Source organism: Salmo salar, chromosome ssa13 (genome assembly GCF_905237065.1).
Source record: "Salmo salar chromosome ssa13, Ssal_v3.1, whole genome shotgun sequence".
Classification (NCBI taxonomy): Eukaryota; Metazoa; Chordata; class Actinopteri; order Salmoniformes; family Salmonidae; genus Salmo; species Salmo salar.
This window is the reverse complement of record NC_059454.1, coordinates 77100529-77125140: the sequence shown is the minus strand read 5'-3', so window position 1 is coordinate 77125140 and position 24612 is coordinate 77100529. Positions and strand designations below refer to the sequence as shown.

The window sequence follows — 24612 nt, the reverse complement described above, 5'->3', positions numbered from 1 at the left end:
CTTGAATCATCACTAGGCATCCTTGAGGAGCTTCCTGTGCTTGAGATAACTGCTTCTCCAGAGAACATGTCCTCCCGTGGGCTTTGAGGATCAGATTCTCTCATGTTTACTCCATCTTCCAGTCCTGAAGATCTTTGGGCTTCAGCTTCCGTGGGCCCTTCAGGATTCTGGCCATCGAGAATCCAGGCAGCAGTCCTTCGATCCTCTGAATCCTCATCCATATCAAATACCAGTCTTTGGTCACCGCTGTCGGTGTGTCTTTCCATGTTTTCACATGGACCGCTGAATCCCACAAGTCGGCAAGTTTTCCTTTTCCTCTTTCCTTTCGGTTTGCCAAGAGAACTTGGTCTCCAATCTCCCGGGCAGTACCTTTCACTCTCTTGTTATACTGCCTTGCTTGCTTTTCTGAGCTTCAGTGGTGTTGGCCTTGGTGATCCTGACAGCCTCTCGCAGGTATTTTTGGAACGAGTCGACATACTCGTCATGAGTCAACACGTCTTCGTTTTTCAAGGTGCTTCCAAACACGATGTCCACTGGCAGCCGTGGAACTTGGCCGAACATCAAATAGAACGGCGCAAATCCTGTCTTTTCGTGTGTGGTAGAGTAGTATGAGAAGGTGAGCATCTGTATCATCTGGGGCCATCTTTCTTTTGCTCTCGCTGGCAACGATCGGACCATGTTACCGTTCATGCGTTTGAATCTTTCAGTCTGACCGTTGCCCATAGGATGATATGGAGTGGTATGGGACTTTTTGACTCCTGACACTTGTAGCAATCCTGCGATTAAGTGACTCTCAAAGTTTGCTCCTATGTCTGAGTGTATCCGCTGGCGAAACCATAGACACAGAAGAACTGGTTCCATAACTTCTGGGAATTCACTTTTGCTGGCTGGTTCGGGTAAGAAAACGCATGTTCCAGCTTCGTAAAATGGTCTGTGATGACGATTACATCAACGCACTCTCCATCCCTTCCTTCTGCTGACCAGAAGTCTATGCACACCAGTTCCAACGTAGTGCTGGTCTGTATAGATTCCAATGGTGCCCTAGCCTCTGGCTCCATTGTCTTGCCAACCACACAGCACTTACAGTAGGAGACATACTTCTTCACTTCCCTGTCCATCCCAGTCCAGAAGAACCTTTGACGTACCAGATGGAGGGTTCTAGTCTGGCTTTGGTGGCCGGCTTCGTCATGGGTTCCCCTCAGAACAATGGCTTTAAGGGAGTCTGGCACCACCAGCTGGTGCCTCTTCTTGCCAACTCTGTCCTTAGATCTTCAGTAGAGGATCTCGTCCTTGATTTACAATTTATCCCAATGCTTCAGCATTCTCAAAACTTGGGCAGTCTCATGAGTTCTCTCTCTCCACGAAGGTCTCCTCCTCCTCTCAACAAAGTATGCCACCTGATCAGCCTTCTGTTTTCTCCGCATCACATCAGAAGAAAGGACTGGAAGAGTAGCCGCTCCCCCTTCATGCTGAAGGATGCTGGCAGAATACTGGGCTAATTGGAAGCTGCACACTGGCACACTCACATCCCACTCCAGACAGGATTCCAAAACTGCTTTCACTCCTTCAGAAGAGACTTGAACTAGAATCTTGCCACCTTGGACGTTGACTGACAGTTTGAATGCTTCCTGGATGGACTCTGAAATCACATACTCTGCTCCATATTCTGGGAACACACTTGCCTTCCTAGCTCCAATGAACGGCTGTCGACTAAGCAGGTCTGACATTCTGGGGCCCAGGGATGTACTTCAAGTCAAAGTCGAAGGGTGCCAGTTTAGAGATCCACCGTTGCTCACAGGTGTCTAGCTTTGGTGTCGTCATTATATAGGTCAGGGGGTTGTTATCTGTTAGGACTGTGAATCTATTCCCCTTCAGCCAATGGGTGAACTTATCACACACAGCCCACTTAAGAGTGAAGAACTCTAATCTGTGTGCCGGGTAATGGGACTGGGACCTCGACAGAGTCTTCAAATCAAATCAAAGTTTATTTGTGACGTGCGCCGAATACAACAGGTGCAGACCTCACAGTGAAATGCTTACTTACAGGCTCTAACCAATAGTGCAAAAAAGGTATTAGGTGAACAATAGGTAAGTAAAGAAATAAAACAACCATAAAAAGACAGGCTTTATACAGTAGAGAGGCTATAAAATTAGCGAGGCCACATACAGACACCGGGCAACTTTAAGTGCTGTTATTGTAAAGTGGAAACGTCTAGGAACAACAACGGCTCAGCAGCGAAGTGGTAGGCCACGCAAGCTCACAGAATGGGACCCAAAATGCTGAAGAGAGTAGCACGTAAAAATTGTATCTCCACTGTTGCAACACTCACTACCAAATCCAAACTGCCTCTGGAAGCAACATCAGCACAATAACTGTTTGTCGGGAGCTTCAGGAAATGTGTTTGCATGACCTGAGCAGCCACACACAAGCCTAAGGTCACCATGCACAATGCCAAGCATTGGCTGGTGTGGCGTAAAGCTTGCCGCCATTGGACTCTGGAGCAGTGGAAATGTGTTCTCTGGAGTGATGAATCACGCTTCACCATCTGGCAGTCCGACGGACAAATGTTGGTTTGGCGGATGCCAGTAGAATGCTAACTACCCCAATGCATAGTGCCAACTGTAAGGTTTGGTGGAGGAGTAATAATGGATTGGGGCTGTTTTTTATGGTTCGGGTTAGGCCCCTTAGTTCCAGTGAAGGGAAATCTTAATGCTGCAGCATACAATGACATTCTAGACTATACTGTGCTTCCAAAGTTGTGGCAACAGTTTGGGGAAGGCCCTTTCCTGTTTCAGCATGACAATGCCCCCACGCACAAAGCGAGGTCCATACAGAAATGGCATGTCGAGATCAGTGTGGAAGAACTTTACTGGCCTACACAGAGCCCTGACCTCAACCCCATCGAACACCTGAATTGGAATGCCAACTGCGAGCCAGGCCTAATCTCCCAACATCAGTGCCCAACTCCACTAACACTCTTGTGACTGAATGGAAACAACACCCTGCAGAAATGTTCCAACATCTAGTTAATTGCCATCCCAGAAGAGTGGAGGCTGTAATAGCAAAGGGGGAACAACTCCATATTAATGCCCATGAGTTTGGAATGAGATGTTCGACGAGCAGGTGTCCACATACTTTTGATCATGTAGTGTATATACTGTATACAGTGTTTATAGATATATAAGAAATAGACAGGCCTGCAACTCTTGGAAAAGAGTGCTAGCCCCTTTCGCACGGTCTCTGTTTTACAGTTGTTGCTTTTTTCTTGGAGAAGTCGTATGACTAAACAGATTGTTCCTATCTACACTCTGTTTTCCATGGTCCTATGCTTCTTGCAGAATTTTTGGGATGGAGAGAAGGTTCATCGTTGTTAAGGTCCTTTAGCCAATTTCTCTGCCTTTCAAAGCCCCAACAGTGATACAGTTTGTCAATAACTGTTCTGTCATCTCTAAGGGAGTCTCGTCGCTTACTCCCAGTCTCTAAGCCTTTAGCTCGTCCTGGGTCGTGGCTATTGTGCTTAAGATCCTTTCACAACTGGCTGTTGAAAAGTGTGGAGAGGTAATAATCCTCCATCTTTTGCTTTACTACTGCCCTTGGTGTCCCTAAGCATATGTGTGGTCTACCAGCTGCTGTTCGATTCTGCAGTCTATTCATTTTTTTTTAGGTTAATGTATCTAACCCCCATCTTTGGCCCGGGTCGGCTTTTTTCCCATTGTAGCACCTTGGAGCTTATGGTTTTTCGCCATCGCGGTCCAGTATGCCCGGTTTGCATCTTCGTGGATTTAAGAAGAGCTCAGTCAAGGGTGTTATGCTCTGCGCTCATTGGGCTACCTCCTTCAGAAGAGGGTGGGCCCTTCTCTTTTTGAGAGAATATCCTGTCAGATCATAGGCTATTATATTGATTTATAATGGCGTGGGTGACAGCCTTCAGAGAGGCCTGGAAGGGCCCTGTCCTATAGAGAAGTTTTTGGGGAAATATTTAATAAAATGTAGATTGTGTGCAACGTATTGGGGTTCCCTTCACTTTGTTATGAGGTTTTTCCCGATGGGTTGTTTCTGCATCCTTGGTGCCTACAACCCTCAGTTTCGGAGCCTCTGAGGGTTGCTGATGTTGGGACTACCCTGGCTTTGGAAAGCATGTCTTTGCGATATGGGAGTTGGCCATATCCTCATTGTGAGAAATTGAAACAAATAATTGAAAGATCATTTGCGTAATCCTGGTTCTCTGATATTATGAGTGAGATATCTCACCGCATTCCCCTGCTCGTAAGAGCACTAAGAAGAGAAGCATGCTTGAGAAAAACCAGAGGACGGGAGAGTGGTTCCTTTTAAGGAAGGTGAGAGGCTCATCTGATTCGCCACTCCACCTGTCTCCAACAGACGCTTTTGAGAATCCCCATTGTGAGATATCTAACTCATAAGATCAGAGAACCGGGGTTACACAAATAACCTTCTATAATCTTTGTAAGTTATATGTACAGTGCATTCGTAAAGTATTCAGACCCCTTGAGTTTTTCCGCATTTTGTTACGTTACAGACATATTCAAACAATCCTCATAAATCCACACACAATACACCATAAAAACAAAGCAAAAACAGGTTTTCAATTTGTTTGCAAATGTATATTAAAAAAAATACTGAAATATAACATTAACATAAGTATTCAGTCTCTTTACTCAGTACCTTGTTGAAGCACCTTTGGCAGCGATTACAGCCTCAATACTTCTTGGGTATTACGCTACAAGCTGGGCACACCTGTATTTGGGGAGTTTTTCCTATTCTTCTCTGCAGATCCTCTCAAGCTCTGTCAGTTGGATGGGGAGCGACGCTGCACAGCTATTTTCAGGTCTCTCCTGATGTTCGATTGGGTTCAAGTCCAGGCTGGCTGGGCCCCTGAAGGATATTCAGAGGCTTGTCCCAAAGCCAATCCAAGATGGCGTAGCAGTCAGACGTGTTTTGTCTTCGTCTTGTCGTGTCCCGTGTATTTATCATTATACGTATCTTTTTATATCTTTTTTCTTCGGCACATATTTTTTATATTTTTCTTTAACCTCAACTTCAACATACTCTCCTGCAACCCGCCTCACTCAATGCGGTATGGATCTGCTATTTTCTTTAATTTAGAATCGGAACCCCCAACATAAGCTAGCCAGCTAACTAGCTACTAGCTAGTAGTCAGCTAGCCACTGCTAGCGGTCATCAGCTAACCTTTAGCCCGAACAACTCCTGCCAGTCTACACAGTGTGATTCAACCCAGAGCTTATCAGACTCCTTTTCTCCATATCTCCAGATTCCTACCGCAAGCTCTAAACCTCTTCACCTGGATCATCGCAGCTAGCTAGCTGCTATCCTGATTGGCTTCTCCTGGCTAATGTCCCTGTCCCAAAGCAAGCACCAATTAGCATGGAGCTAGCCTATGCTAGGCCCATCTTCCGGCTAGCTGAAGAGGTCCATCAGCCACTCCTTGGGCTACAATACCTATTTTGCCAATTTGCCTGGACCCCTTTTATTGCCGATACGGAGCCCCGTTGACCCATCAAGACTGGACGACCGACGTATTTCGCCCGAGGGGTTTTTCAACAGGCCCCTCCGTCGCGACGTCCCCTGAATGCCCATCTGCTAGCCATCTAGCCGCGGCCCACTAGCTGTCTAGAGCATACCGGACTGTTAGCTGAAGTGGTCCATCAGTCAATTTCTTGGGTTACTGTACCTATTTTGCCAATTGGCCTGGATCCTTTTACTACACGGACCCCTGCTGATCCATCATGACTGGTCTGCTGACGTAATCCGCACGAGGAGGCTACAACAGACTTCTTCCATCGCGACGTCCCTCTAAGGCCCTTCTGCTAGCCTGCTAGTCCCGGCCCACTAGCTGTCTGAATCGCTGTGTCTTCAGCCCGTCCAGCTACTCATTGGACCCTATGATCACTTGGCTACGCATGCCTCTCCCTAATGTCAATATGCCTTGCCCATTGCTGTTTTGGTTAGTGATTATTGTCTAATTTCACTGTAGAGACTCCAGCCCTGCTCAATATGCCTTAGCTAACCCTCTTGTCCCACCTCCCACACATGCGGTGACCTCACCTGGTTTAGATGTCTCTAGAGACAAAACCTCTCTTATCATCACTTAACGCCTAGGTTTACCTCCACTGTATTCACATCCTACCATACCTTTGTCTGTACATTATGCATTGAATCTATTCTACCACGCCCAGAAACCTGCTCCTTTTACTCTCTGTTCCGAAAGTACTAGACAACCAGTTCTTATAGCCCTTAGCCATACCCTTATCCTACTCCTCCTCTGCTCTTCTGGTGATGTAGAGGTTAATCCAGGCCCTGCAGTACCTAGCTCCACTCCCATTCCCCAGGCGCTCTCATTTGTTGACTTCTGTAACCATAAAATGCATGTTAACATTAGAAGCCTCCTCTCTAAATTTGTTTTATTCACTGCTTTAGCACACTCTGCCAACCCGGATGTCCTAGCCGTGTCTGAATCCTGGCTTAGGAAGGCCACCAAAACCCCTGAAATTTCCATCCCTAACTATAACATTTTCCGACAAGATAGAACTGCCAAAGGGGGCGGAGTTGCAATGTACTGCAGAGATAGCCTGCAGAGTTCTGTCTTACTATCCAGGTCTGTGCCCAAACAGTTTGAGCTTCTACTTTTAAAAATCCACCTTTCCAGAAACAAGTCTCTCACCGTTGCTGCTTGCTATAGACCACCTTCTGCCCTCAGCTGTACCCTGGACACCATATGTGAATTGATTGCCCCCATCTATCTTCAGAGCTCATGCTGTTAGGTGACCTAAACTGGGACATGCTTAACACCCCGGCCATCCTACAGTCTAAGCTTGATGCCGTCAATCTCACACAAATTATCAATGAACCAACCAAGGTACAACCCCAAATCCGTAAACACAGGCACCCTCATAGATATCATCCTAACCAACCTGCCCTCCAAATACACCTATGCTGTCTTCAACCAGGATCTCAGCGATCACTGCCTCATTGCTTGCGTCCGTAATGGGTCTACGGTCAAATGACCACCCCTCATCACTGTCAAATGCTCCCTAAAACACTTCAGCGAGCAAGCCTTTCTAATCAACCTGGCCCGGGTATCCTGGAAGGATATTGACCTCATTCCGTCAGTAGAAGATGCCTGGTTATTCTTTAAAAGTGCTTTCCTCACAATCTTAAATAAGCATGCCCCTTTCAAAAAAAATTGAACCAGGAACAGACCAGCACAAAAACATCCTGTGGAGTACAGCATTAGCATCGAATAGCCCCCGCGATATGCAACTTTTCAGGGAGGTTAGGAACCAATATACACAGTCAGTTAGGAAAGCAAAGGCTTTCTTCTTCAAACAGAAATTTGCATCCTGCAGCACAAACTCCAGAAAGTTCTGGGACACTGTAAAGTCCATGGAAAATAAGAGCACCTCCTCTCACCTGCCCACTGCACTGTGGCTAGGAAACACTGTCACCACGATAAATCAACAATAATTGAGAATTTCAACAAGCATTTTTCTACGGCTGGCCTTGCTTTCCACCTGGCCACCCCTAACCTGGTCAACAGCCCTGTACCCGCCACAGCAACTTGCCCAAGCCTCCCCCATTTCTCCTTCACCCAAATCCAGATAGCTGATGTTCTGAAAGAGCTGTAAAATCTGGACCCCTACAAATCAGCAGGGCTAGACAATCTGGACCCTCTCTTTCTAAAATTATCAGCTGAAATTTTTGCATCCCCTATTACTAGCCTGTTCAAACTCTCTTTCGTATCGTCTGAGATCCCCAAAGATTGGAAATCTGCCGCGGTCATCCCCCTCTTCAAAGGGGGAGACACTCTATACCCAAACTGCTACAGACCTATATCTATCCTACCCTGCCTTTCTAAGGTCTTCGAAAGCCAAGTTAACAAACAGATCACCGACCATTTCGAATCCCACCGTACCTTCTCCGCTATGCAATCTGTTTCCGAGCTGGTCATGGGTGCACCTCAGCCACGGTCAAGGTTCTAAACGATATCATAACCGCCATCGATAAGAGACAATACTGTGCGGCTGTATTCATCGACCTGGCCAAGGCTTTCGACTTTGTCAATCACCACATTCTTATCGGCAGACTTGACAGCCTTGGTTTCTCAAATGGCGGCCTCGCCTGGTTCACCAACTACTTCTCAGACAGAGTTCAGTGTGTCAAATCGGAGGGCCTGTTGTCTGGACCTCTGGCAGTCTCCATGGGGGTGCCACAGGGTTCAATTCTCAGGCCGACTCTCTTCTCTGTATACATCAATGATGTTGCTCTTGCTGCTGGTGGTTCTATGATTCACCTCTACGCAGACGACACCATTCTGTATACATCTGGCCCTTCTTTGGACACTGTGTTAACTAACCTCCAGACGAGCTTCAATGCCATACAACTCTCCTTCCGTGGCCTCCAACTGCTCTTAAATGCAAATTAAACTAAATGCATGCTCTTCAACCGATCGCTGCTCACACCTGCCCGCCTGTCCAGCATCACTACTCTGGATGGTTCTGACTTAGAATACGTGGACAACTACAAATACCTAAGTGTCTGGTTAGACTGTAAACTCTCCTTCCAGACTTACATTAAGCATTTCCAATCCAAAATTAAATCTAGAATTGGCTTCCTATTTCGCAACAAAGCAACCTTCACGGATTCTGCCAAACATACCCTCGTAAAACTGAGTATCCTGCCGATCCTTGACTTCGGCGATGTCATTTACAAAATAGCCTCGAACACTCTACTCAGCAAATTGGATGCAGTCTATCACAGTGCCATCCGTTTTGTCACCAAAGCCCCATATACTACCCTCCACTGCGACCTGTACGCTCTCGTTGGCTGGCCATCGCTTCATTTTCATCACCAAACCCACTGGCCCCATGTTATCTATAAGTCTTTGCTAGATAAAGCCCCACCTAATCTCAGCTCACTGGTCACCATAGCAGCACCCACCCGTAGCACACGCTCCAGCAGGTATATTTCACTGGTCAGCTCCAAAGCCAATTCCTCTTTTGGCTGCCTTTCCTTCCAGTTCTCTGCTGCCAATGACTGGAACGAATTGCAAAAATCACTGAAGCTGGAGACTCATATCTCCCTCACTAACTTCAAGCACCAGCTGTCAGAGCAGCTCACAGATCACTGCACCTGTACATAGCCCATCTGTAAATAGCCCATCCAACTACCTCATCCCCATACTGTTATTTATTTTTGCTACATTGCACCCCAGTATCTCTACTTGCACATTCATCTTCTGCACATCTATCACTCCAGTGTTTTTATTTGCTAAATTGTATTTATTTCGCCACTATGGCCGATTTATTGCCTTACCTCCCTTATCTTACCTCATTTGCACACACGGTGTATATACTTTTTTTCAATTGTGTTATTGACTGTATGTTTGTTTATTCAATGTTTAACTCTGTGTTGTTGTTTGTGTCGCCCTGCTTTGCTTTATCTTGGCCACATTGCAGTTGTAATTGAGAACTTGTTCTCAACTAGCCTACCTGGTTAAATAAAGGTGAAATAAAAAAAATAAAAAGCCACTCCTGTGTTGTCTTGGCTGTGTGCTTAGGGTCGTTGTTCTGTTGGAAGGTGAACCTTCGCCCCAGTCTGAGCTCCTATGCGCTCTGGAGCAGGTTATCATGAAGGATCTCTCTGTTCTTTGCTCCGTTCATCTTTCCCTCGATCCTGACTTGTCTCCCAGTCCTTGCCGTTGAAAACCTCCCCACAGCATGATGCTGCCACCACCATGCTTCACCATAAGGATGGTGGGAGGTTTCCTCCAGATGTCACGCAAGGCATTCAGGCCAAGGAGTTCAATCTTGGTTTCATCAGACCAGAGAATCTTGTTTCTCATGGTCTGAGAGTCCTTTAGATGCCTTTTGGCAAATTCCTAGCGGGCTGTCATGTGCCTTTTTCTGAGGAGTGGCTTCCGTCTGGCCACTCTACCATAAAGGCCTAATTCATGGAGTGCTGCAGAGATGGTTGTCCTTCTGGAAGGTTCTCCCATCTCCACAGAGGAACTCTGGAGCTCTGTCAGAGTGACCATCGCGTTCTTGGTCACCTCCCTGACCAAGGTCCTTTTCTCCCGATTGCCCAGCTCCAGGAAGAGTCTTGGTGGTTCCAAAATTCTTCCATTTAAGAATGATGGAGGCCACTGGGTTCTTGGGGACTGTCAATGCTGCAGAAATGTTTTGGTACCACTTCCCCAGATCTGTGCCTTGATACAATCCTGTCTCGGAGCTCCACGGACAATTCCTTAGCCCTCATGGCTTGGTTTATGCTCTGACATGCACCGTCAACTATTGGACCTTATATAGACAGGTGTGTACCTTTCCAAATCATGTCCAGTCAATTTAATTTACCACAGGTGAACTCCAATCAACTTGTTGTCACGCCCTGACCTGAGAGAGACAGTTTATTCCTCTATTTTGTTAGGTCAGGGTGTGGGGTGGGCATTCTATGTTTTGTATTTCTTTGTGTTGGGCCAAGTATGGTTCCTAATCAGAGGCAGCTGTCTATCGTTGTCTCTGATTAGGAGTCATATTTAGGCAGCCTTTTCCCACCTGTGTTTTGTGGGTAGTTATTTTCTGTTTTGTATTCGTTACCTGACGGAACTGTTTGGCTTCTCGATTTGTTTCTTTGTTCTAGAGTTTTCATTGTTTAAATAAATGATAATGAACACTTACCACGCTGCGCTTTGGTCCCCTCTCTACAACAGCCGTAACACTTGTAGAAACATCTCAAGGATGATCAATAGAAACAAGATGCACCTGAGTTCAATTTCAAGTCTCATAGCAAAGGGTCTGAATACTTATGAAAATAAGTTATTTCAGTTTTTTATTCTTAATGAATTTGCAAAAATGTCTAAACCTGTTTTTGCTTTGTCATTATGGGGTATTGTGTGTAGATTGATGAAGAGGAAAATATATAATTTAATCAATTTTAGAATAAGGCTGTAACGTAATAAAATGTGGAAGATGTCAAAGGGTCTTAATATTTTCCGATTGCACTTTAGGCTATAGAGATATGTTGATAGCTTGCATAATAATGACACAGGAAAAGCAGAGTCCTGGTTAACCTTTGCCTGCCCTGTTGACATTTGTTATCAAAGAAAACTGCAGTAAACAATATGGTTATCAGAAACAAATTGCCGACCAACGACCCCAGCAATGACCCCAGTAATGGACCTTTTGAAGGGCAAGCTTGCATTCTTATATAGCTTAATATCATAGGCTTACTATTACCACTCTAGTAGAGTTATATCATATCTGAACTATAAATATAAAATGACAAAGGCTGTTGGTTCCATGTGTACTACAATGTTTAGCAGAATGTCACAACATGTTTGGACTGCACTTCATGGAACCTTCTAAAACACTAGTACACACTGACCCACAATTATTAAAATTAGCTTCCTTAAAGGGGAGTTTCTTTATACAATATGTGCACTCACAATGTTCTCAGTGGAAATTCACTTGTCATGTTGAACTATTTGAATGGCACTGCTGGGAAACTTTGGGAAATATGTGTTTTACCTTACAGTTGTTCCTTTGCACTCAGCTAATCATTAATGAGTCATAAAAGATGATTATGTGACTGTCTTTCATTTATTTTCAAACCAAGCCTCCCATGACATTTTGGGCCCAGTCAGTCAAGTCACAGAGAAGACACAGACAGAAAGACCCAACCTTGGAGATGGAGCTGGACCAAGGCACGGTGGATCAGGAGCCAGGCAGGCCCACATGGAAGAGGCAGATCGAGTTCACCCTGGCTGGGATCGGCTGTGCTGTAGGGCTGGGGAACATATGGCGGTTCCCTTATCTGTGCTACAGGAGTGGAGGAGGTGAGAGGACATTTCTGATGAGTCAGCTCTGATAGAAGACTAAAACTCAATGACTATATAGCATAACCAGACTTACGTCCCCTTATTAATTTATATTGTTGAGAATATATATATGTTCGTGAATGAAAGTTTTACATTTGTCTGGGTATATGATAGCATTTTTCTGTTGTCATGTTGATAGAAAATGTCAGGGTGATATTAATGGTTAGTACTGTGGAGGAAAGCATAATCTTAGAGTAGAGTTTTGTACTATGACATAAGATGATGATCCACCACATTTTATAGTGAGATACTTGAATAATGCCATAATGACATGCCACTTGTCACTGTCATTGGTTATGAATACAATTTTATTGAGTTGTAGTTATCATGGAGAGAGAATTAAGAATTTTACCAGGTATTACATTTTGTCCAACGATCAGAATTAATTCAGAATGGCATAACAACAACATGTAATGCTTCAATTAAAATTACCTTGAACCCTGAGAACCCAACAAGCAATCCTTTCTTTACACAGCTACAAAAACACAACCTAACTCCTCGTCTGGAAGTTATAAAGCACAGTTCATTCCGCACGTGAGAGGCAATGAGTTTGGCTGGGGGGGTGAATGACTTTATTAAAGATTAGACCAGGTCACATATGCACCACTGACTCATCAACACATGGCATTGTTAAACTTGCTGTGAAAATATAACTTGGGGGCACAAAGACACGCTAGTCAAAACATTTCCATGTCTCCCTGTTTTCAATGATGAGAAGGTCCAAGTGGGACTGAAGTATGTTTCTTGAAATTGCCTACAGGGAGAGGCTAGAGGTTGCATATTTAAAAAAAAAAAAAAGCTTTACCCCCTTTTTCATGATATCCAATTGCAATCCAATTATGAACTTGTCTCATCGCTGCAACTCCCCAACAGGCTCAGGAGAGGCGATGGTTGAGTCATCTGTCCTCCGAAACATGACCTGCCAAGCTGTGCTTCTTAACACCCGCTCGCTTAACCTAGAAGCCAGCTGCACCAATGTGTCGGCGTAAACAACATTCAACTGAACACTGAAGTCAGCTTACAGGCACCCGGCCCACCACATGGAGTTGCTAGAGCGTGATGAGCCAAGTAAAGCCCCCCAGCCAAACCCTACCCTAACCCGGATGACACTGGGCCAATTGTGCACCACCCTATGGGACTCCCAGTCATGGCCGGTTGTAACACAGCCTGGGATCAAACCCCAGGCTGTAGTGATGCCGCAACACTGCAATGCAGTGCTTTATACCGCTGCGCCACTTGGGAGGCCACATTATTTTATTTTAAACTAAAATTTTAACATATACCCTTTGGACTGAGTTACTGTCAATCCTCTTCCAATTTCAAGAAACATACTTTAGTCCCACTAAAGTTACTGTGTTGCTGATATATTGCTGCTTTATGTCCTGGTCAGGTGCATTCCTGGTTCCCTACCTGCTGATGCTGCTGGTGATGGGAATTCCTCTGCTCTACATGGAGCTGATTCTGGGACAGTACATGAGAAGAGGGCCTGTTCAGGCCCTGGCTAAAGCCTGCCCGCTGCTGAAAGGTACTGAAACATACAGTATCTGTCCCCCCCCTCTACTGGAGCATCATTTTAGTGTCGAGTTTTAACATAGTCAAACTAAAAATGGCATAGTCAAACTAAAACCGTCAGTCAAACTTAAACCTATGAAATGGCACTGGTGTCCAAAGGGGTCATAAACATTTTGCTGACTCACTACTGGAGCACAGGATGACCATAAACCAGGCTTTCCTCTTCCCTGCAGTTCAGTTATAACTCTAGTCTATGCATAAGGTTGTAACTAACTAAAGTATTTTAAGATTCATATAAGTTGTAAATGACAAAAATGACAATGTTATTTGCCCATCCCTTAGGAGTGGGCCTGGCGACCGTGGCCATCTCCTTCATCATGTGCACTTACTACAACATCATCATCACATGGGGTCTGTACTACCTGTTCAGTTCCTTCCAGAGCCCGCTGCCCTGGCAGAGCTGCAACAACACATGGAACACCCCCAACTGCACTGATCGCATAAACCCAAACACCAGCTCACACTCCTCCACCGCCAGCCAGCAGTTCTTCAAGTAGGTCTCACTCTCAATGTGGGCTAGCCCAGAGCCATACTCCTCTATGTACACTCCCCGATGTACTGTATTTATTTGGACAGTGAAGCTAAAACTGTTAATTTGGCTCTATACTCTAGCATTTTAGATCAAATGTTGTATACTGAATGATGTGACAGTACAGAATGTCACCTTTTATTTGAAGGTATGTTCATACACCTTTTACCATTTAGAAGTGAATGCACTTTTAAAAAAAACCTTTATATAACTAGGCAAGTCAGTTAAGAACAAATTCTTATATTCAATAACAGCCTAGGAACAGTGAGTTAACTGCCATGTTCAGAGGCAGAACAACCAATTTTTACGTTGTTATCTCAGGGATTCGATCTCGCAACCTTTTGGTTACTAGTCCAATGCTATAACCACTAGGCTACCTGCCGCCCCACTTTATGTATCTAGTCCCCCCATTTGAAGGTGTTGTGAGTATTTGGACAAATTCATTTATAGTGTATAAAAGTTTCGTCAAAAGTTTAGCACTTGGTCCTATATTCCTAGCATGCAATGACTACATGAAACTTGTGACTACAAACTTGTTGGATGCATTTGCAGTTTGTTTTGGTTGTTTCGGAATTATGTTGTGCCCAATAGAAATGAATGGTAAATAATGTATTGTGTCATTTTGGAGTCACTTATATTGCATATAAGAATATGTTGTTGAACACTTCTACATTAATGTGGATACTACCATGACTACAGATAATAATGAATGAATCGTAAATAATGGTGAGTGGGAAAGATGCACGAGGCGCATGCGCTTACCAATAGGATGCATGGGAAGTGAGTAGCTCCATTTTTATCAACAAAACTGTGGTTATATACAGTGCATTCGGAGAGTATTCAGACCCTTTGACTTTTTCCACATTTTGTTACGTTACAGCCTAATTCTAAAATTGATAAAATAACAAATGTTCCTTGTCAATCTACATACATTACCCATAATGACATAGCAAAAAAAAAAAAAGAAATGTTTGCACATTTATTACAAATAAAAAACAGAAATACATAGAAGTATATTTTCTGGGTGATATAAATATTGACCGGCTCTCATCAAGCTGCCCACTCAAGAAAAAAATACAAACTGTAACCAGTGCCTGCAACATGGTTCAGGTTGTCAGTCAACCTATCAGGGTATTTACAAACAGCACAGGAATGAAATCATCAACATGTATTGATCACATCTTTACTAATGCTGCAGAAACACAATTTGCTTTAAAGCAGTATCCAAATCCATAGGATGTAGTGATCACAATATAATAGCCAGGAAAACCAAAGATCTAAAAGGCTGGGCCTAATATAGTGTATAAGAGGTCATAGAATAAGTTTTGTAGTGATTCATATGTTGATGATGTAAAGAATATTTGCTGGTCTGTGGTGTGTAATGAGGAGCAACCAGACGCTGCGCTTGCACATTTATGTTTATTCCAGTTACTAATAAGCATGCACCCATTAAGAAAATGACTGTAAAAACTGTTAAATCCCCTTGGATTGATGAGGAATTGAAAAATTGTATGGTAGAGAGGGATGAGGCAAAAGGTATGGCAAATAAGTCTGGCAGCCCAACTGATTGGCAAACATACCTCAAATTAAGAAATCATGTGACTAAGCTAAATAAAAATAAACTATTACTCTGAAACAAAGATAAATGATATAAAGAACGATAGTAACAAGCTTTGGAGCACCTTAAAGGACATTTTGGGGAAAAAAGCCAACTCGGCTCCGTCATTCATTGAATCAGATGGCTCAGTTATCACAAAACCCACTGATATTGCCAACTACTTTAATGACTTTATCATTGGCAAGATAAACTAACTTAGGGATGACATGCCAGCAACAAACGCTGATACTACACATCCAAGTATATCGGACCAAATTATGAAAGACAAAAATTGTAGTGTGGAAGTCAGTGTGGAAGAGATGGAAAAAGTATTGTTGTCTATCAACAATGACAAGCCACCGGGGTCTGACAATCTGAATGGAAAATTACTGAGGATAATAGCGGACGATATTCCCACTCCTCTTCAATTTAATCCTACTAGAAAGTGTATACCCTCAGGCCTGGAGGGAAGCTAAAGTCATTCCGCTACCCAAGAATGGTAAAGCTCCCTTTACTGGCTCAAATAGCCGACCAATCAGCCTGTTACCAACCCTTAGTAAACTTCTGGAAACAATGGTGTTTGACCAGATACAATGCTATTTCACAGTAAATAAATTGACAACAGACTTTCAGCACGCATATAGGGAAGGACACTCAACAAGCACGGCACTTACACAAATGACTAATGATTGGCTGAGAGAAATTGATGATAAAATGACTGTGGGGGCTGTCTTGTTAGACTTCAGTGCAGCTTTTGACATTCTCGATCAAAGTCTGCTGCTGGAAAAACATATGTGTTATGGCTTTACACCCCCTGCTATAATGTGGATAAAGAGTTACTTGTCTAACAGAACACACAGGGTGGTCTATAATGGAAGCCTCTCAAACATTATCCAGGTAGAAGCAGGAATTCCCTAGGGTAGCCGTTTAGGCCCCTTGCTTTTTTCAATCTTTACTAACGACATGCCACTGGCTTTGAGTAAGGCAAGTGTGTCTATGTATGCGGATGACTCAACACTATAGACATCAGCTACTACAGTGACTGAAATGACTGCAATACTTAACAAAGAGCTGCAGTTAGTTTCGCAATGGTTAACAAGGAATAAGTTAGTCCTAAATATTTCCAAAACTAAAAGCATTGTATTTGGGACAAATCATTCACTAAACCCTAAACCTCAACTATATCTAGTAATGAATAATGTGGAAATATAGCAAGTTGAGGTGACTAAACTGCTAGGAGTAACCCTGGATTGTAAACTGTCAGGGTCAAAACATATTGGTACAACAGTAGCTAAAATGGGGAGAAATCTGTCCATAATAAAGCATTGCTCTGCCTTCATAGGACCAACAGGGCAGGTCCTACAGGCCCTGGTTTTGTCGCACCTGGACTACTGTTCAGTCATGTGGTCAGGTGCCATAAAGAGGGACTTTGGAAAACAGAACAGGGCAGCACAGCTGGCCCTTAAAAGTAAATGGAGAGCTAACATTAATGACATGTATGTAAATCTCTCAAGGCTCAAAGTGGAAGAGAGATTGACTTCCTCATTCCTTGTTTTTGTAAGCAGTGTTGACAAGCTGAAGGCACCGAGCTGTCTGTTTAAAATACTAGCAAACAGTTCAGACACCCATGCATACTCCACAAGACATGCCACCAGAGGTCTCTTCACAGTCCCCAAGTCCAGAACAGACTATGGGAGGCGCACAGTACTACAAGCCACAAGACATGCCACAAGAGTTCTCTTCACAGTCCCCAAGACCAGAACAGACTATGGGAGGCACACAGTACTACATAGAGCCACGACTACAAGGAACACTATTCCACATCAAGTAACTGACGCAAGCCGTAACATTAGATTTAAAAAACAGATTAAAAAACACCTTATGGAACAGCGGGGACTGTGAAGCAACACAAACATTGACACAGACACATGCATACACACACACACAATAACATACGCACTATACATACACATGGTTTTAGTACTGTAGATATGTGGTAGTGTAGGGGCCTGAGGGCACACAGTGTGTTGTGAAATCTGTGAATGTATTGTAACGTTTTTAAAATTGTATAAACTGCCTTAATTTTTCTGGACCCCAGGAAGAGCAGCAGCTAATGGGGATCCATAATAAATACAAAATATATTGAACCATGACTACATGGAACTCTATTCCGCATCAGGTAACTGATGCAAGCAGTAGAATTAGATTTAAAAAGCAGGTAAAAATACACCTTATGGAACAGCGGGGACTGTGAAGTAACACAAACATAGGCACAGACACATGCATACACACACATGATAACATACGCACTATACAAACACGTACACATTTTGTGTTGTAGATTTGTGGTAGTGGAGCATGGGCCTGAGGGCACACACTTAGTGTGTTGTGAATTCTGTAATGAATGTAATGTAATGTTGTTAAAATTGTATAACTGCCTTCATTTTGCCAGATCCCAGGAAGAGTAGCTAATGGGGATCCATAACAAATACAAATGCAAAAATTGCCCTGGTATTTCGCAAAGATTATCCAAACCCAAAATCGATTTTACCCTCGCTACCATAAAGAATGAGCCCAGTATTATTACTGGACCTATTGTAAACAGCATGGGTAGTAATTGCATAGCTTTAGATTCTGTCCCTGTTACCCCGCTAAATGCAATACTTTTCCATCGTAAATTTTGCCAATTTGTCGACGGCTCAGAGGCCACATTCCCCTATGCGTTACTCACAACTGCGGCCGCTTTCAGGAGTGCTTGTTGTTGGTCACTAGTCAGTGAAGAAAATGTCCGCACAGCCGCAATGAGCCGGCACAGAGGGCTCAGGTACCACTGTACAGTCTCTCACCCAATGGCCAAATGCACCGCATCGGTGGCTTTTCGCTGCAGAATGTATTTGTTGTCAGATTTACCTCTCCGTTTGATTTAATTTTTCTTACCCCAGGTGTAACCGATGTGAAATGGCTAGCTAGTTAGCGGTGGTGCGCACTAATAGCGTTTCAATTGGTGACGTCACTCGCTCTGAGACCATGCAGTAGTTGTTCCCCTTGCTCTGCAAGGGCCGCGGCTTTTGTTGCGCGATGGGTAACGATGCTTCGTGGGTGTCAGTTGTTGATGTGTGCAGAGGGTCCCTGGTTCGAGCCCAGGTTGGGGCGAGGAGGAGAGGGACGGAAGCTATACTGTTACACAGGCACCGGTAATGAGTTCAAGAGTATGTTTAGCAGCGACTACACGCACTGCTAAGTGAGCGGAATTAGATTCCACTCTCAATGCAGCTTGAACTATCTCCACCGTGTGGAGTGTTGGCCCACCAACCCTGCAATACCAGTTTTGACGGTGGGTTTCAACCCTGCGTTCAAAGTGGAGGTACAAATTCCCGCATCTTCATTAAAATGATCTGCTAGTGCCAGATTAGTGCGCAACGCGTCTTCCATCCTATCAACGTACTAACGTACCCCCTCATTTTGACTCTGAGTGCATCTACTAATTTTGGTCAGGGCAGAAACAAAATATTTCCAATATCTGTCACAAATAATAAAATTTGTTCTTGCGAGGATGCTTGGTCACATGCCACACAAGCGGACGACCAGGCGGGAGCAGGGTAGTTTCCGACTAATTGTGCCAACATTGCTCTTGGCAATAGGGAACGGACAACATGATCATAATCACCATCAAAATTCGGCACTGTTTCCTTAGGAAACGGATAAATTCCTGACCCTCTTTAACTGGGACAGGTGCTTCTTTCATTATACTACGCATTTCAACAATACTCAGCGGCTGGTGTTGGTGTTTAATTTGGAGTCGTGTTATAGGTTGGCCATCTGGCAGTATGGGGTTCCCTCCCTCTGGGAGTATCAGCCCGGGGTAATAAGTCATCACAACTGCATGAGTACGAACTGGGCGCACCTCTCTATGGTTTCCAGGGTCCCTTGGATCTATGATCCAGTCCAGGACAACTATGTCCCTGCATATGACCCTGCATATCTTTATTTTGAGCTTTATCGGTTCTACTTTTCTGTTGATAAAACGGCAACATCAAAACGCTTGTATATTGAGCTTGCGATTTGTCATTGATGCCATTGTGCCATGCCACAACAGCATCTCTGATTTCTTTATCTGATAGGAATTTTCCATCAACATGGAAATGCTGACCAATTTTATCCAATTTGCTATATTTTCCCCATACTCGAGCCGAATCAAGTTTTCTGTTTTTTGTCTTATTTCTTGTTTGTTTCACAAAAAAAATGTATTTTGCATCTTCAAAGTGGTAGGCATGTTGTGTAAATCAAATGATACAACCCCCCCAAAAATCGATTTTAATTCCAGATTGTAAGGCAACAAAACAGGAAAAATGCCAAGGGGGTGAATACTTTCGCAAGCCACTGTATATTTATAACCTTCTAATGGGCGTTGACAACTCCTTACACATCTAGACAACCAATACATCTCTGTTGCTAGGCAGGAATTTAATTGGTTCCTCTCGCTTGTGTCGTCATTGCGCTGCCTGTTACTAAAACATTTGTGGGTTTGGAAGTGTATGTGTCAGATAGTACTGCAGTAGGAGAGTCATTTGCTTTATCTTGGCCAGGTCGCAGTTGTAAATGAGAACTTGTTCTCAACTAGCTTACCTGGTTAAATAAAGGTTGAAATAAAAAATAAAAACATAAAAATTGTGGTGGGCTTCTCTGCCCCCCTCCCAGAGTTTTCTTCTCACTTCATCTGTTGATTTGACCTCGAGACGCATTCCTTACTCCTCCCTAGTTTCGCAGCCGGCCTGCCTTATCAGAGACTAACAATGGCCTTTCACCTCTCTCCTCAGAAACATGGAACAGAATATGAAGCTTCTACTCTCAGTAACTTTCCATATTCCTAGTTCCCATCTACCCTTCATTGACCCAACATATACAGTACCAGTCAAATGTTTGGACACACCTACTCATTCAAGGGTTTTTGTTTATTTATACTATTTTCTACATTGTAGAATAATAGTGAAGACATCACAACTATGAAATAACACATATGGAATCATGTAGTAACCAAAAAAGTGTTAAATAAATCAAAATATATTTTATATTTGAGATTCTTCAAAGTAGCCACCATTTGCCTTGATGACAACTTTGCACACTCTGCTTTTTACGCTCTGTCAAGTTGGTTGTTGATCATGGCTAGACAGCCATTTTCAAATCTTGCCATTGGTTTTCAGGACGATTTAAGTAAAAACTGCAACTAGGCCACTAAGGAACATTCAATGTAATCTTGTTATGCAACTCCAGTGTATATTTGGCCATGTGTTTTAGGTTATTGTCTTCCTGAAAGGTAAATTTCTCTCCCAGTGTCAATTGGAAAGCAGACTGAACCAGGTTTTTCTCTAGGATATTGCCTGTGCTTAGCTCTATTCCGTTTCTTTTTATTAAAAAAACTCCCTAGTACTTGACGATGACAAGCATACCCATAACATGATGCAGGCACCACCATGCTTGAAAATATGAAGAATGGTACTCAGTGATGTGTTGGATTTGCCACAAACATAACACTTTGTATGGTCCTGTGTGGCTCAGTTGGTAGAGCATGGTGTTTGCAACGCCAGGGTTGTGGGTTCGATTCCCATGGGGGACCAGTACGGAGAAATAAATAAATAAATAAATAAAAATGTATGAAATGTATGCATTCACTACTGTAAGTTGCTCTGGATAAGCGTGTCTGCTAAATGACTAAAATATAAAAAATGTATTCAGGATATAAAGTTAATTTCTTTGCCACATTTTTTTCAGTTTTACTTGCGTTGTTGCAAGCAGGATGCATGGGAATATTTTTATTCTGCACATGCTTCCTTCTTTTCACTCTGTCATTTAGGTTAGTTTTGTGGAGTATCTTGGTTGTTGATCCATCCTCAGTTTCTCCTATCACAGCCATTAAACTCTGTAACTGTTTTAAAATTCCCATTGGCCTCACGTTGAAATCCCTGAGCGGTTTCCTTCCTTCTCCGGCAACTGAGTTAGGAAGGACGCCTGTATCTTTGTAGTGACAGGGTGTATTGATACACCATCCTAAGCATAATTAATAACTTCACCATGTTCAAAGGGATATTCAGTGTCTGCTTTTTTATTTTTACACATCAGAGCTGTTGTTTGTGTCTCTGTGTGTGTTATGGGTGTGGTGGTAGGCTTGAGGTTAAAGAAGCAGACTGGGAGCTGGAGGGTTGCCGGTTTGAACCCCCAGGATGCTTGTGGGGAGATCTGCAGGGAGTGCGCTGGCAGCCTTGGGTACTGTGACAGCAAAAAATAAAGCAATTGTGTTGTAGTTATAGGATGCTGGAGAGGACAGGGGGAGTGGAGGAGAGCGGGGTGCTGCGATGGGAACTCTTTCTCCTGCTCCTTTTGGCCTGGATCCTCCTCTACTTCTGCATCTTCAAGGGGGTCAAGTCAACAGGGAAGGTAAAAGAGAGAGAAAGAGACAGATAGACATGCTGACACAGAGAGAGAGATCAGGACTAGTTCGATGATATGCTTTCCAAGTAAAAAAAGAGGAGTGAGTAAATGTTCTTATCTCTGTTCAGTAATTTTTTACTCTTACGTCAACATAACGTTTGGCTCTTTTACATTGATTCAGAGTTAGTCCAAGTTTTTGTTGATTTTTGGCCATTGTGAACATTTTATAATATCATATTTTTACTACTGTTTGTGTGTGTCTCCTCCAGGTGGTATACTTCACGGCTCTCTTCCCATATGTCATCCTGTTAGCTCTGTTGATAAACAATGTCCAGCTCCCAGGAGCTATGGAAGGCATCCGCTTTTTCATCGTGCCAAACTGGGAGAAACTCCTGGAGTTGGAGGTAAGAGGACGGAGGTACAGACCCGATCCCTAACCTTAAAGGCAAAGTTAGCTTTTTTACAACCAAATCTCTCTTTTTTATGTAAATGATATGTTATAGAAGGGTCCAGAATATTTTTTCTCTTGATTTCACTTGTTTTTGAGAAACTTAAAAAAAATACTTTTTCTCTTTTTTATTATAATTTTTGTTTTACCCCCTTTTTCATCATATCCAATTGGTAGTTACAGTCTTGTCCCATCACTACAACTCCCATACGGACTAGAGGAGAGGCGAAGGTTGAGAGCTGTGCGTCCTCCGAAACATAACCCAGCCAAGCTGCACTGCTTCTTGACACAATGTCCGCTTAAGCCGGAAGCCAGCCGCACCAATGTGTCGGAGGAAACGCTGTACACCTGGCCACCGTGTCAGCGTGCATTGCGCCCGACCCGCCACAGAAGTCGCTGGTGCGTGATGGGACAAGAACATCTCTGCCGGGCCAACCCTCCCCTAACCCGGACAACGCTGGGCCAATTGTGCGCCGCCCTATGGGTGTCCCGGTCGCGGCCGGCTGCAACAGAGCCTGGACTCGAAGCAGGATCTCTAGTGGCACAGCTAGCACTGTTTTTGAGAGATTTACCCCAACCAGTGATTTACCTCCCTAATCAAAAGGCCTGGATTAACACCGAGGTTGGTGCTATGCTAAAGGACAGGGCTAGCACATACAGGGCTTTCGCAGAAATTATGTACACATGAAATTGTTATTCCGAGCTTTATCCGCAACATTATATTCAATTTTGCGCAGCTCGAGCTGTTCCATTCTCTGTGTAGCCTGCTACTAAAATCTCATAATAAAATGGAATATAACGTTGCGGATTAAGTTCGGAATGACACAACATCTAATGACCTGCATCACTATACTGAGAGATTTTCCGTTTCTAAAATTACGCATTTGGATATTTCTGGAACCTCTTAACGTTTTTTCAGAGCCCCCTGTACTGCACAATTAGGATGAGGTAGTGAGTCGCTGGTTGGGCAAAACATAACCCAAAACACAACCAAAACAAACTGAAAATGCGTCCAACAAGTTTGTAGTCACAAGCTTGATGTAGTCATTGTGTGCAAGGAATTCGGTACCAAACACTAAACCTTAGACTGCATTTATACACTATAAGCAAATTTTTCTAAATATTTATGACCTCGTCAAATGTGGGGATTAGATACATAAAGTGCTTTAATTTCTATGTTTTGAGCCAAGTAAAAAAAGTAGCTTAACTGTCCAAATAAACTGTCCGAATAAAAGAAATGTCCTCTCACTGTCAACTGCGTTTATTTTCAGCAAACTTAACGTGTGTAAGTATTTGTATGAACATAAATCAAATCAAATCAAATCTATTTATATAGCCCTTCTTACATCAGCTGATATCTCAAAGTGCTGTACAGAAACCCAGCCTAAAACCCCAAACAGGAAGCAATGCAGGTGTAGAAGCACGGTGGCTAGGAAAAACTCCCTAGAAAGGCCAAAACCTAGGAAGAAACCTAGAGAGGAACCAGGCTATGAGGGGTGGCCAGTCCTCTTCTGGCTGTGCCGGCTGGAGATTATAACAGCACATGGCCTAGATGTTCAAATGTTCATAAATGACCAGCATTGTCAAATAATAATAATCATAGTAGTTGTCGAGGGTGCAACAAGTCAGTAACACAAGAGTAAGTGTCAGTTGGCTTTTTCATAGCCGATCTTTGAGAGTATCTCTACCGCTCCTGCTGTCTCTAGAGAGTTGAAAACAGCAGGTCTGGGACAGGTAGCACGTCCGGTGAATAGGTCAGGGTTCCAGCAGGTCTGGGACAGGTAGCACGTCCGGTGAATAGGTCAGGGTTCCATAGCTGCAGGCAGAACAGTTGGAACTGGAGCAGCAGCACGGCCAGGTGAACTGGGGAGAGCAAGGAGTCATCAAGCCAGGTAGTCCTGAGGCATGGTTCTAGGGCTCAGGTCCTCCGAGAGAGAGAAAGAAAGAAAGAAAGAGAAAGAGAGAATTAGAGAGAGCATATTTAAATTCACACAGGACACCGGAAAAGACAAGAGAAATATTCCAGATGTGACAGACTGACCCTAGCCCCCCGACACATAAACTACTGCAGCATAAATAGGCTGAGACAGGATAACAGGATTCAACAACTGAGATAAACTGAACAAGT

At 43.6% G+C, this 24612-nt stretch overlaps 2 protein-coding genes across 3 annotated transcripts in view; one reads left to right on the top strand and one right to left on the bottom strand.

Moving 5' to 3' along the window:
- The window catches only part of LOC106567991 (flotillin-2a), a 48107-nt gene extending 36269 nt beyond the window's left edge, over window positions 1–11838 (bottom strand). For both annotated transcript variants that reach the window (XM_045693557.1, XM_045693558.1), the window contains exon 1: window positions 11716–11838. The gene's annotated coding sequence lies outside the window, so the exon portion shown is untranslated. The remainder of the gene's footprint in view (window positions 1–11715) is intronic.
- Window positions 11605–24612, top strand: part of si:ch211-283g2.1 (sodium- and chloride-dependent GABA transporter ine) — a 28841-nt gene continuing 15833 nt past the window's right edge. Inside the window, exons 1-5 of the mRNA XM_014137960.2 lie at window positions 11605–11870; window positions 13303–13437; window positions 13767–13977; window positions 21910–22042; window positions 22306–22440. Of these exons, the coding sequence (XP_013993435.1) occupies window positions 11657–11870; window positions 13303–13437; window positions 13767–13977; window positions 21910–22042; window positions 22306–22440 (828 nt within the window). The 5' untranslated portion in view covers window positions 11605–11656. The remainder of the gene's footprint in view (window positions 11871–13302; window positions 13438–13766; window positions 13978–21909; window positions 22043–22305; window positions 22441–24612) is intronic.